Genomic DNA, 13674 nt, shown 5'->3' with positions numbered 1-13674 from the left:
TTTTTTGTGAGCGACACGGTGGCACTTTTAGAGACTGATGTCATGGGATTTTTCTATGGTTTTTTGAAACTCATTTCTTGTCCTTGTGTGCATTTGTAACCTCATTGTTGATTGTTTTAAAATTTATCTCCTTTTGTAAGTTGTACGTTTGCGCGAGTCCGCCTTTCAGTTCATGTATTTTTTAAAAATTTACATAACTAAATTTCAGGCCAGATCATCATAGTCCCACCCCATCAAGGGACACAGAACCTACCTAGTCGGGGGGAATTCTCGACAAAGTAGCCATTTTTCGTACTTTTGACATTTAATATATATTGTAACAAATACGTAATTCACTATCCACTATTTCAAGTTTCAAAGATTTGACCAAAACATTTAGCAGAGAACACAGTGGCTGTTCATGAATTACTTTGTGAGATATTTATGCCACAGACTTCTTTAGTTGTTCACCATTATCATTAATCACACTAACAATTAATAACACTCATCACTCTTGAAGTAATCTGAGCAGATTTTCGTGTCTTGACAGCTTAAGATTAGCCCTGTTTATCCTGGAAATCCACAGTGATTTGCTCTCCTCCTTTCACTAATCTTTTGAGTTTCATCTCCTTGATGTCTCAAAACAGCGGGTACTGAGTAATACAATTTGTCGTCTCTGTTTGACGTATTTGTTATTGAAAATGCTTTTGTTTCTTGTGATTAATAATTCTGTATCAAGGTTGGTGTTTAAGTTTAGTGGAGGGTGCGTTTAGGTTTAGACGGGTGGGTGTGTGTGTTGAGGTTTAGTGGGGTGGGGGGGGGGTGCATTTGGCTTGGTGGGGGTGTGTTTAGGTTAAATACTGGATATCAGGTCAGCCACAATAGTAATACCTGGATAAAATGGCCAGTTAGCACAGTAATGCCTGTATAAATGGGACAGTCAGTAAAATAATACCTGGATATATCGGACAGACACCACAGTAATATCTAGATAAAATGGACAGTTACCACAGTAATACCTAGATGAAAGGGACAGACAGTACAGTAATGCCTAGATAAATGGGACATTCACACAGTAATGTCTGGATAAAATGGACAGTCAGCAAAGTAATACCTGGATAAAATGGACAGTCAGCAAAGTAATACACGGATAAAAAGGGCAGTCAGGAGGAGCAGGAAAATTTTTCTGATTCCTACAGTTTTCCTGGACAGTTCTTGATTGGTCAGCTAGTATGTATTTGTATGTATATATACATACATATATATATATATATATAATGTATATATATATATATAATATATATATAATATATATATATATATATATATACACCTTAAACAAACCATGATCAGCCGTAAATCATTCAACTTCTACTTTGCTCTGGTATCTCACTTATCTATATATATTATCATATATATATATATATATAATATATATATATATATATATATATATATATATATATATGTAGTATATATATATATATATATATATATACAATATATATATATATATCTATATATATACTAGCTGGCCACCCTGGGACTGCTTGGGAAAACTTTGAATGACAACCGATAAACTCTCTCTCTCTCTCTCTCTCTCTCTCTCTCTCTCTCTCTCTCTCTCTCTCTCTCTCTCAAAAGTTAGAGCTTTAGGGATTGTAGAAGAAACAGCAGACTGGATTGTAGAAAACTGAATTGTAATAAACGGTGAAAATCAGAATCGGCAGATGTGACAAGCAGAGTTCCTCAGGATTCTGTCTTTGGCTCACTCTTGCTTTTATTTATATTAATGACAATGATGTAGGATTAACTAGAAACATAACCAAATTTACAGAAGACACCAAACTAAGTGTAAATGCAGCAGACCCAGAGACAGTACAAAGTTTAAGAAATGATCTAAAGAAAATAGGAGAGTGGTAAAAAATAAGGCAAATGCCATTAAACGTGGATAAGTGTGAAGTGTTACAAATAGGAACAAATAACCCTCATGCCAACTACATGCTGCTTGGGAATGACATAAATAGTGCAGAATAAGAAGAGGACCTTTAATGGTGCTGCAGCTCTACACATCAATAGTTAGACCCCATCTAGAATATGCAGTACAGTTTTAGTCACCAACACTAAGAAAGGACATAAATAGATTAGAAGGAGTTCAAGTAAGAGCCACAAAGTTAATTCCATCCATCAGGCAAATAGGTTACCAAAGACAACTAGAGAGCCTGAACATGTATAGCTTAGAAACACAATGATTACAACGACAACTAAAAGAAACATTCAAAATACTAAAAGGCATAACAAAAGTAGACAGTCACCTATTTACATTAAACGAAAACCGGATAAGAAATAATGGATGGAGACTAGAATTGAAGATATACAACACATTCCATTGTGGGAACTTCTTTACCTACAAGATATATGAAACATGGAATAAACTACCACCAGAAGTTGTAAACAGCAACAGTGTGGAAGAGTTTAAAAGAAAGTTAGACAAAATCATTAGGAAACTGTGAATGAACTGTAAAACCTGCTCCAAGAGATAATTGAGTACACGATGTCTCCTTGGATGTACTAACAATTCTTTGAGACATCCTAATCCTTGTAACTCTCTCTCTCTCTCTCTCTCTCTCTCTCTCTCTCTCTCTCTCTCTCTCTCTCTGTTTCCTGTTAATATATAGTTGGTTCAGCTACATTGCCCAGCATTTTTGACATTTTATATTTCACCAATTTTCACCCCTATTCGTATTGGGGCTGAACCTGGACTTGAAGGGCACTGGGAATGGAATGTGTCTGTTTATCCCAGTGATCTCATAAACTATGGATTAGAATATACATCATTTGTAAAATTTTATTTTTTACCCCTTCTCACCCCAACCCCTTCCTATCGGGACTGAACTTGGGTTTTAAGCAGTGCTGCCATTGACAAAAATGAAAACTTTCAATGTGTACTTAAAATTTCTTTCAAGATTAGTAAAAAAATTTCAAGGTACTGGTATAGCAAGTAACAGTATAAACAATTGTTTCTAGAATAATTTTTATTTATTGTAACTTTAACTCAAATGTTACTGAATTCTGTAAATTAAAGGAGAAAGAAACAAAAATATCATTTTGCATATTTAAAGCAACTAAGGAAACAATATTGAATTGCATAATTGCCTACTTACTTAAGAAGTTAAATATCTTCTCCACTGTCAGAGCCTTGGTGTAAACATCCGAAGGCTTGTTTGATAGACTTTCTTTATATCTTCTGTAGCATAGGTCACTTTTCACCTCTCAACGACTCATTTTGGTGGTGTCCATGAGTAACATTCGATGGTTTGGCAAGTAACAGCTTGCTTTGCAAGAAGCCTACCTGCAACATTCTGAATTTTAAGAGAGTTTGTTTGGTTTCTCTTCACTTGATTCAGTTGTGAAAATATTCTTTCTACGCAGGCTGATGAATGTAGTAGTACAAGGAGATCACACATAAATTTAGATAGCAATCTAAATTTTGCCATACCACTGCCATCAACCACATTCTGTAACCCATACTGCCTCCTTTGAGTAAATAAGAGCCCTCCATTCTTCTTGTAAGTCATCGAGTTCCACTCAGCTATTAAAGAAGGAAAGTTCACTGCAAGTTTACTGATGGACTTCAGTGGTCTGTCAATACTTGATGCTATCTTGGGATCCATGTTCTGTAAGAAAGCAATGATGCTGTCCTCTTCAAAAGGAAACCTTTTTCAGATTTGTGAAATAAGCTTTGAGAGGAACCCTAAACAATCAGAACGAAACCTGCTTTTATTTTCTCCTAAGCTCTCTGTCAAAAGAAGTGCCTCACATCTACCACCAAGATGGATCTCATTTAATTCTTTATTAATCCCTGAGTTACAGGGATCAATTGTTGACAGATTTTCTTTATACAACACTTCATCTTTAATTAACATCCCCAGAATGTTTCTATACAGAAACAGGTTGTGCAGTAGAAATGATTCAGACTGGAATTGAATATTTAGATTGTCAACATTCTTTTGAATAAATTTAAGTAACAGTAACATATGTTTCGTTCCTGCATCCATCATGACCTTATAAATTCATGATGCTCCATTTACTTTGTCTGTGACAGCCTCACTCTCCTCTCAAAAAATAATTGTAGAGCATCCCACTGTTCTATAACCTACTCAATTACTTTCCCACGTGACATCCAACGGGTCTGTGCTAACTTCCAAACTAATTGATATTTTTTTATGACTTGACTTTTTCTATTCAATTCTTTTCAAGATTCGTGTAATTTTCATTTTTTCCTTTCAAGATTTCAATCTCATAGTGAATATTTCAAGATCATGAAAATTTGTTCAAGCGCTGGCAGCCTTGATTTTAAGGACATTGGGAGTGTCACTACTCATCTCAGCGACCTCAAAAGCCATGGGTTACATACTAATGTCTGTAATTTTTGGCTATTTTTAGATGTCATCACCTTACCATCCCTTTCTAACCACCATCCCTTTCTATTTGGGCTAAACTTGGACTTAAAGGATATCTGAAGCGTCACTATACATCTTAGCGACCTTGAAAGCCATAAATTAGACACTAACATCTGTCGTGTTCAGTGATTTTTTCATGTTACCCCCTTCCCACCCCTTCTTACCCCACTTCTTATTGGAGCTGAACTTTGACTTGAAGGCCATTGAGAGTGTCACTGTTTATCTGAGCAACCTTAAAAACTGTGTATCAGATACTCATACCTGTCATTTTCTGTTATTTTCATGTCTCCCCTTCCCACCCCCTTCTCATCTTGCTTTTTTTTATCAGAGCTAAACGTGGACTTGAGGGCATCAGAATTGTCACTATTTTTCTCAGCAACCTCAAAAACTATGGATTAATCACTAATATCTGTCATTTTTGGTTTTGTTTACATGTCACTCCCTTCCCACCCTTTCTCACCCCTCTCTCTGTTGGGGCTGAACTTGGACTTGAAGGGCATCAAGAATGTCACTATTCACCACAGCAACCTCGAAAACTATGGGTTAGGCAGTAATATCTGTCAATTTTGGATATTTCTATGTCACCCCCTCCCACCCCTTTTCACCCCTCCCCATTGGGGCTGAACTTAGACTTGAAGGGCATCATGGTGTCATTATTAATCTCAGTAACATCAAAAACTATGGATTAGACAGTAGTATGTCATTTTCAGTTAATCATATTTTCAACACTTTCCCATCCCCTTCCCCGCAAGCCCCCTTTGGTGCCAGTGATGTCTTACCCCCATAGTATTCTTTCCCTAATGCTAAGTTATATGTGTACCAAGTTTGGTTGGAATTGCTCAATGCATGTAAAAGTGTATGTGGTACAAACACACACACATGCATACACTCATATAAAATTATATATATATATATATATAGATATATGATATATATATATATATATATATATATATATATGATATATATATATATAATTAAGTCCAAGTTCAACCCCAATAAAAAGGGAAGTGAAAAGCAACTTTCTTAACAGGAATGAGAGAGAGAGAGAGAGAGAGAGAGAGAGAGTTTATCAGTTGTAATCAGCGATTTCTCGACTGTGCTGGCTGGGTTGGTCAGCTAGTATATATATATATATATATAGTATATATATATATATATATATATATTATATATTATATATATATATATATATACATGTAAGATTATAAGTGAGATACCAGAGCGAAGCGGAAATTAGAGTGGTTTTATGCTTGACAATGATTTGTATGATCCTTTTGGATAACGAAAGGTTCTGAAGGAATATTGAGATGAATAACTGTTGCACTGTATAAGGTAAAGATGACCATTCCATTACTGAGAACAGTAAGGCATAGCAATACTCATTATAGCAAGGAAGTTGTATGGTAGGAATTTGACTGAAAAAGGAGGACTATAAAAGTATGATGATAATGGAAGAACAGTGGGGATTTATAAAGGGAGGAAAGTTTGTGGATGAAGCATTTGCAATGCAGGAGTTATATGATTTTGAAAGCAAAGGGGGAAAATATTTTGGGGCTCTAATCACACTTTCAAAAACTTATGACTGAGGCCCTGGAGGCAATGAGAACACTAAAAATTCTTTACGATAAATGTGAAGCAAACGTTGGAATATGTAGACAGGAGAGTGACTGGTTTGGTGCAAAAGTGAGCCTGAGATAGGGTGTAATATGAGTCCATTTCTGTTCAATATCCTTAGAGATGGCGTGGTTTATGATGTCTATACAAGCTTTGGGATTAAAGGAAAAAATTTCGTGAGAAAGCTGTGATATAGTTGATGTTTGCAGATGATACGTCATTGATTAGAGATATGAACTATTTCTGTATATCTGTAGTATATGTAAAGCAAAAAGAACCAATATGAAAATAAACATAAGAGATACTTAAAGCTGAAAAACAGTTACAGTTGGTAAAGCAGCAGATCATATATTTTGAGATGGTTTGGCCCTGTGGACAGAATAGAAGATGTTAAGAGTAGTAAGTGTGAGAATTAGAAATGACAGGAGGGACGAGATGGGGAAGGACTCATAAGGAAGTGCCTTGAACTGCAAGAAGCGTGAGAATGGCGCATGTGAGTGGTTGATTTATTTGAATACACTGCTTATGAAACTTATACTTAAAGTATAAGAAGGCGTTAATGCTGTTCAAGTTTATCGACGACTAGGGATATTCAGAGATCATTTAACTCTAATATTCCTCTGAGAAAGTGCTTAGTGATATATATATATATATATATATATATATATATATAATATTACTATAATATATATATATATATATATATATTGTCATCAGTACACCTTGCCTAAACTACCCTCCTTCTACGTCCTTTTCATAACCCCCATTTATTTCTATCACAACAACCTCGCCCAAACTTCAGCAATATTTCACGTTTTTAGAGAAGTTATCGCTCTTTTAGTACTAATAGCCCCCATCCCTCAGGAGTTACGTTGAACGAACAGTACTATATCTTGTTAATAATATTTTTCCCCATATTTTTTTTTTCCAAGGCCTGATATGAGGCGCAATTATCCCCGGAAATAGCGAGCCACACTTCGAGGATCCACAGCGTTTTCTTCTTCTTTACCGAAAGTTAGAGAACTAATGGACGAGGCGAGTCCGAGGTAATTGATCAGCTGACTGCGGTTGGGATTGGCGAATCGTCCCCCCCCACCCCCCCGCCCCTTTTGGGGCTTAACCCCTACCCCAACTCTTCTTGTTCTCTTCCAGCCTGAGGTCGATTCGTGTTATAGATTGCGCGTCGCATTGTGAAATGATCTTTTATTTATTAATCTATTTATTCATTTATTACACAGCTTTGCTGTGAGGAACCAAAGCTAGGCTTACGCATCAGGCTTGGCTTATGACCCGTTTCACACACACACACACACAAATAAAAATAAATTAAAGAAAGCAGCCGAAAGAAAAATCCATCCAAACTAGCGAGAGGAGGCAATGAGAGCTCATCAACGAAGCACATACCCCCTGCAGCTTCATAACAAGAATCCTCGGTTCGAACCCAAATGCATCCCATGTTATGAACTCCTCCTTGGAAGAATGTAGTATATCTTAGTTTCGCCCGACCACTGAGCTGATTAACAACTCTCCTAGGGCTAGCCCGAAGGATTAGATATTTTTACGTTGCTAGGAACCGATTGGTCACCTAGCAACGGGACCTACAGTTTATTGCGGGATGCGAACCACATTATATCGAGAAATGAATTTCAAATGACCAGAAATAAATTCCTCGGATTCTGCGTTGGCCGAGCCGAGAATCGAACTTCGAACTTCCATGGAAACTCGTCAACCCACCGACAGATTTATCGGAAATTTGTGTAAGTTATTTTGTGACAAATTACACGCGCACACTCGTAAAAATGACGTAAAGTAGGTAAATTAATCAAATTTACATGAAAGTCTTCATAAACATTTTGTATTCAATAATATTAATTAATATTTCAGAGTGATAAGGCTGAAATGATGAGATTATATAATGATTCTGAAACTAAAAACAACATTGGAACATGTATCGTTAAAAATTTGACACATGTTCAAATCGATCAAAACTCTAAATCAAAGGAATATTAGTCTTTATAGCAAGAGGCAAAATAGATCAGACTCGTTTATCTTCAACTCTGAGAATGACCTCACTGACAAGTGACCTGGTTAATTAGTACTGTTGTTAATCAGTGACCTCATAAACGAGTGACTGTATCACTGAGTGACATAATTAACTGGTGACATCATTAGTTATTAACTTCCTTAAGTAGCGTCCTCAATAATGAGTGTCCTCATTTGGAAGTTCCTCATTACTGGGTCGTAATTCTAAACACCTTCTCGTATTAGGAAGTGTATATATTTAGGTCATTATAGCACTTCAGGATTCTACAATCCATGTAAGTTCATCTGCTTTTTGATGGAGGTACCTCGTATTCTTTTTCTTATCAAATCAATGCTGTATTGCAAATCAATTACTGTCTCCTCGAATTTCATCATCGTTTACATAACCTTTTATGTCAAAATCTTTGCTTCAAATGATATGAAACATTCTTTGATAAAAAACACGAATCCACAATCTTAGATTTGTTGTAACCCTTGCAGATTCTTTAACCCACATGTACTTCACAACCTGTGACCGCACTGGGGTATTACATAGTTTCCACTCAACTGTTGTTTCACATTCTCTTTCTGTAATGTTATATCAGTCTTTGACTAAAATGATACTTCACACTCTTTCACTCCAATGGTATATCACAGTCTTGGACTCAAATGGCATTTCACCTTCTTTGACTTGAATATTGCATTACATTTTTTTACTCATAAGGCATTTCACATTCTAAGACTACAATGGTATTTCAGATTCTTTGACTCAAATAGAATTTCAGATTATTTGACTCATATAACATTTCACATGTCTTCCACTCAAATGTTATTTCACATTCTTTGAGTCAAGTATGACACAATCTTTGATTCATATCGTATAACACATTCTTTAACTCCCGTAGCATTACACATTCTTTGACTTATGTGGTATTTCCCCTATATTACTGATATGGCTCATATGGTATTTCACATTCTTTAACTTGGATAGTACTTCACATTCTCTAACACAAACATTATTTCACACTGCACGAATCAAAAGGGATCTCATACTACACTACGAATCAAATGTTCTTTCCTGTTCGTTAACACAAGTCGTACTCCACATTCTACGACCCAGGCTGTCTTCCCCATTTGTTATCTCGAGTGACCCTCCAACGGGCTCTTTTCTTCCTCAGGTCTCGTGGATCAGAGGGCGCGACCTGCGCATCCTGACCGTCGGAAGGTACACCTACACGTCTGACCTGAGGTACGAGGCCATTCACCAGGACGGAACGAACCAGTGGACACTGAGGATCAAGTCCGTGCAGCCGAGAGATGAATCAAACTACCAGTGTCAGATCAGCACCAAACCTATCAAGGCTTTCAACACTTACCTCAAGGTCTTAGGTGAGAGAGAGAGAGAGAGAGAGAGAGAGAGAGAGAGAGAGAGAGAGAGAATTGTGAACGGATCAAGCAATAACCAAAGACAACAATTTTGCGTTAATTCAGGAAAAGAAGTTCATGTGTATCTGTCATTTGTGTGTGTGTGTGTGTGTGTACACATCCGAGAGAGAGAGAGAGAGAGAGAGAGAGAGAGAGAGAGAGAGAGAGAGAGAGAGAGAGCAATTATCAAGAATATCATATGAAACTTACATTTGCGTTCCATGTCATTTGCCTAACACAAAATAAATTATTTAAGTGTTTAAGAGTGTCCAAACTAGACTTTAATACATTACTATTATTATTATTATTATTATTATTATTATTATTATTATTATTATTATTATTATTATTATTATTATTATTATTATTATTATTATTATTATTATTTCTTTTTTTGCTCTATCACAGTCCTCCAATTCGACTGGGTGGTATTCCGGGTTGCATCCTGCCTCCTTAGGAGTCCATCTCTTTTCTTACTATGTGCGCCGTTTTTAGGATCACACTCTTCTGCATGAGTCCTGGAGCTACTTCAGCCTCTAGTTTTTCTATATTCCTTTTCAGGGATCTTGGGATTGTGCCTAGTGCTCCTATGATTATGGGTACGATTTCCACTGGCATATCCCATCCTTCTTATTTCTATTTTCAGATCTTGATAATTATCCATTTTTTCTCTCTCTTTCTCTTCAACTCTGGTGTCCCATGGTATTGCGACATCAATGAGTGATACTTTCTCCTTGATTTTGTCAATTAACGTCACGTCTGGTCTATTTGCACGTATCCCCCTATCTGTTCTGATACCATAGTGCCAGAGGATCTTGCCTGATCGTTTTCTATCACTCCTTCAGGTTGGTGTTCGTACCACTTATTACTGCAAGGTAGCTGATGTTATTATTATTATTATTATTATTATTATTATTATTATTATTATTATTATTATTATTATTATTATTATTATTATTTTCTTTTTGCTCTATCACAGTCCTCCAATTCGACTGGGTGGTATTAATAGTGTGGTGTTCCGGGTTACATCCTGCCTCCTTAAGAGTACATCACTTCTCTTACTATGTGCGCCGTTTCTAGGATCACAGTTCCAGATTCCTTTTCAGGGATCTTGGGATCGTGCCTAGTGTTCCTATGATTATGGGTACAATTTCCACTGGTATATCCCATATCCTTCTTGTTTCTATTTTCAGGCCTGGGTACTTATCCATTTTTTTCCTTTCTTCTCTTCAAGTCTGGTGTCCTATGGTATTGCGACATCAATGAGTGATACTTTCTTCTTGATTTTGTCAATCAACGTCCCGTCTGGTCTGTTTGCACGTATCACCCTATTTGTTCTGATACCATAGTCCCAGAGGATCTTTGCCTGATCGTTTTTTATCACTCCTTCAGGTTGGTGACAGTGTTCGTACCACTTATTACTGCAAGGTAGCTGGTTTTTCTTGCACAGGCTCCAGTGGAGGGCTTTTGCTACTGAATCATGCCTCTTTTTGTACTGGTTCTGTGTAAGTGCCGGACATTCGCTTGCCATGTGGTTTATGGTTTCATTTTTCGTATTGCACTTCCTACATATGGGAGAGATGTTATTTCCATCTATCGTTCTTTGGACATATCTGGTTCTTAGGGTCTGATCTTGAGCCGCTGTTATCATTTCTTCAGTTTCCTTCTTGAGCCCTCCCCTCAGTAGCCATTGCCACGTGTCATCGCTGGCTAGTTCTTTAGTCTGTCTCATGTATTGTCCGTGCATTGCTTTGTTATGCCATTCCTCTGTTCTGCTTGTCTTTCTCCTGTCTCTGTATATTTCTGGGTCTTCGTCTACTTTTATCAGTCCTTCTTCCCATGCACTCTTGAGCCACTCGTCTTCACTGGTCTTCATATATTGCCCTAGTGCTCTGTTCTCGATGCTGACGCAGTCCTCTATGCTTAGTAGTTTCCTCCCTCCTTCCTTTCGTGTTATGTATAGTCTGTCCGTATTTGCTCTTGGGTGTAGTGCTTTGTGTATTGTCATATGTTTCCTCGTTTTCTGGTCTATACTGCGAAGTTCTGCCTTCGTCCATTTCACTGTTCCTGCGTTGTATCTGATTACTGGCACTGCCCATGTGTTTATGGCTTTTATCATATTTCCGGCGTTGAGTTTTGACTTGAGGATCGCCTTGAGTCTCTGCATATATTCTTTCCTGATCGTGTGCTTCATCTCTTGGTGTTTTATATCCCCTCCTTCCATTATTCCCAGGTATTTGTATTCCGACTCATCTATGTGTTTGATGTTGTTCCCATCTGGTAGCTTTATCCCTTCAGTCCTTGTTACTTTGCCCTTTTGTATGTTGACTAAGGCACATTTTTCTATTCCAAACTCCATCCTGAAGTCTCCAGATACAATCCTTACAGTCTGGATTAGGGTATCTATTTCCTTGATGCTCTTACCATACAGCTTGATGTCGTCCATGAACATCAGATGGTTGATTCTGTTGCCTCTTTTCTTGAGGTGGTACCCAGTATCTGTCTTCTGCAGTACTTTTGTCATGGGAATCATGGCTACTACGAAGAGTATTGGGGACAGTGAGTCGCCCAAGAAGATCCCTCTCCTGATATTAACCTCATCTAGTCTTATTCCAGAGCTTGTAAGTATTGTATTCCAGTTGCGCATTGTATTTTTGAGGAAGCTGATGGTGTTTTCCTCTGCCCCATATATTTTCAGGCATTCTATTAACCATGTGTGTGGTACCATGTCGAAGGCTTTGTTATAGTCTATCCATGCCATGCTTAGGTTGGTTTTCCTTCTATTACTCTTCTTCATTACCATTTTGTCTATCAGGAGCTGGTCTTTTGTGCCCCTACACTTCCTTCTGCAGCCTTTCTGTTGGTGGGGGATGGTGTTTGTATCCTCTTGGTAGTTGTATAGCCTTTCGCTGATGATACCTATTAATAACTTCCACATTACGTCGTTGTCGTTTAATCCTTCATTTCTTTCCATCATTGCTGAGTTTTACTATTTAACCCATAGCTGTACCCTACCCCATCAGGAATAGGTACTCATTTACAGATGAGTAGACTGAGGAAATTATGGTAAAGATCCTTTCCCAAGGAATCAACGCCGAAGAGAGCGGTCACCCATCCAACGACTGACCAGCCCCAATGTTGCTTAACCAGTCATTTGACGGCCTAACCCACTCTGCCACGGCGCCACATTATTATTATTATTATTATTATTATTATTATTATTATTATTATTATTATTATTATTATTATTATACAGAAAACATTTCCCTCCTCTATTGTTTTGCAAACTGAATTTTCCAAGCATTTCCTGTGAAATATGTTAAAGGCTAAACGAATAAACAGAGAGAATAATGATAAACAATAAATGGCCAAATAGACTAATCAAGGCAATTTCCTAAACTTCCTGTCTCCTCACTCATTTCAGAGCCCCGAGGAGAGATCCTAGGATCCCCTGACGTATATGTGCAGAGACACAGCATGATCAATCTCACCTGTGTCCTGTACGACTTACCTGAGCCGCCTGCGTATGTCCTGTGGTACCACAACAACGAGGTAATCCAAGCTATATTCAGTACCTTTATCATGGCTTGTCTTAGGATATCTCAATCATGAGGTTATGTTATGTTTTACTTTTATTTACAATCACTGGAGCTTTTGCCTTGCTAACCACTTGATTGTGGTTCATTATTGCTCCTACTTTTTCAACCATTTTTCAGTATTTTCCATAAACATTAATTTCCTCGTAACGGTACCATGATCCATATTAAGACAATTTTCCTAAGGATGTACCAAATTGTACCTTGTGCCGAGTAGTTCACTGGTTTTATTCTGTCTTATATATATACCTACAGAAACCACACTATTTATATCTTGTCTAATGGACTCAACTCGATAAACTATCATAATTCGATTTAATTTTTTTGTCAAATTATTGAGAGATCATGATTAACAAATATTCCACTGAAATTGAGCAAAGATGTCATTAGTTTCTAAAACTCTCTACCATTAAATAAAATGAACATGTAAGGGGTAGACGATAATACAAGAAGAATAAGAAAGTGGAAAAGGTTAGACTAATTATGTTATGTTGGGCTTTAACGGAAAGATAAAACATCAGTGTATTTTTACAGCCATAGAGTGAGTCTACACAACTCATTAACTTCCCTTT

The 13674-nt window shown here is 37.1% G+C and overlaps 1 protein-coding gene across 3 annotated transcripts in view; it reads left to right on the top strand.

Moving 5' to 3' along the window:
* Window positions 1-13674, top strand: part of LOC135214442 (zwei Ig domain protein zig-8-like) — a 442362-nt gene that overhangs the window by 376661 nt on the left and 52027 nt on the right. For all 3 annotated transcript variants that reach the window (XM_064248733.1, XM_064248732.1, XM_064248734.1), the window contains exons 4-5: window positions 9260-9470; window positions 12931-13058. In XM_064248733.1, the coding sequence (XP_064104803.1) occupies window positions 9260-9470; window positions 12931-13058 (339 nt within the window). The remainder of the gene's footprint in view (window positions 1-9259; window positions 9471-12930; window positions 13059-13674) is intronic.

This window comes from Macrobrachium nipponense, chromosome 45 (genome assembly GCF_015104395.2).
Source record: "Macrobrachium nipponense isolate FS-2020 chromosome 45, ASM1510439v2, whole genome shotgun sequence".
In the NCBI taxonomy this organism is placed as follows: Eukaryota; Metazoa; Arthropoda; class Malacostraca; order Decapoda; family Palaemonidae; genus Macrobrachium; species Macrobrachium nipponense.
This window is presented reverse-complemented; position numbering and strand designations above follow the sequence as displayed.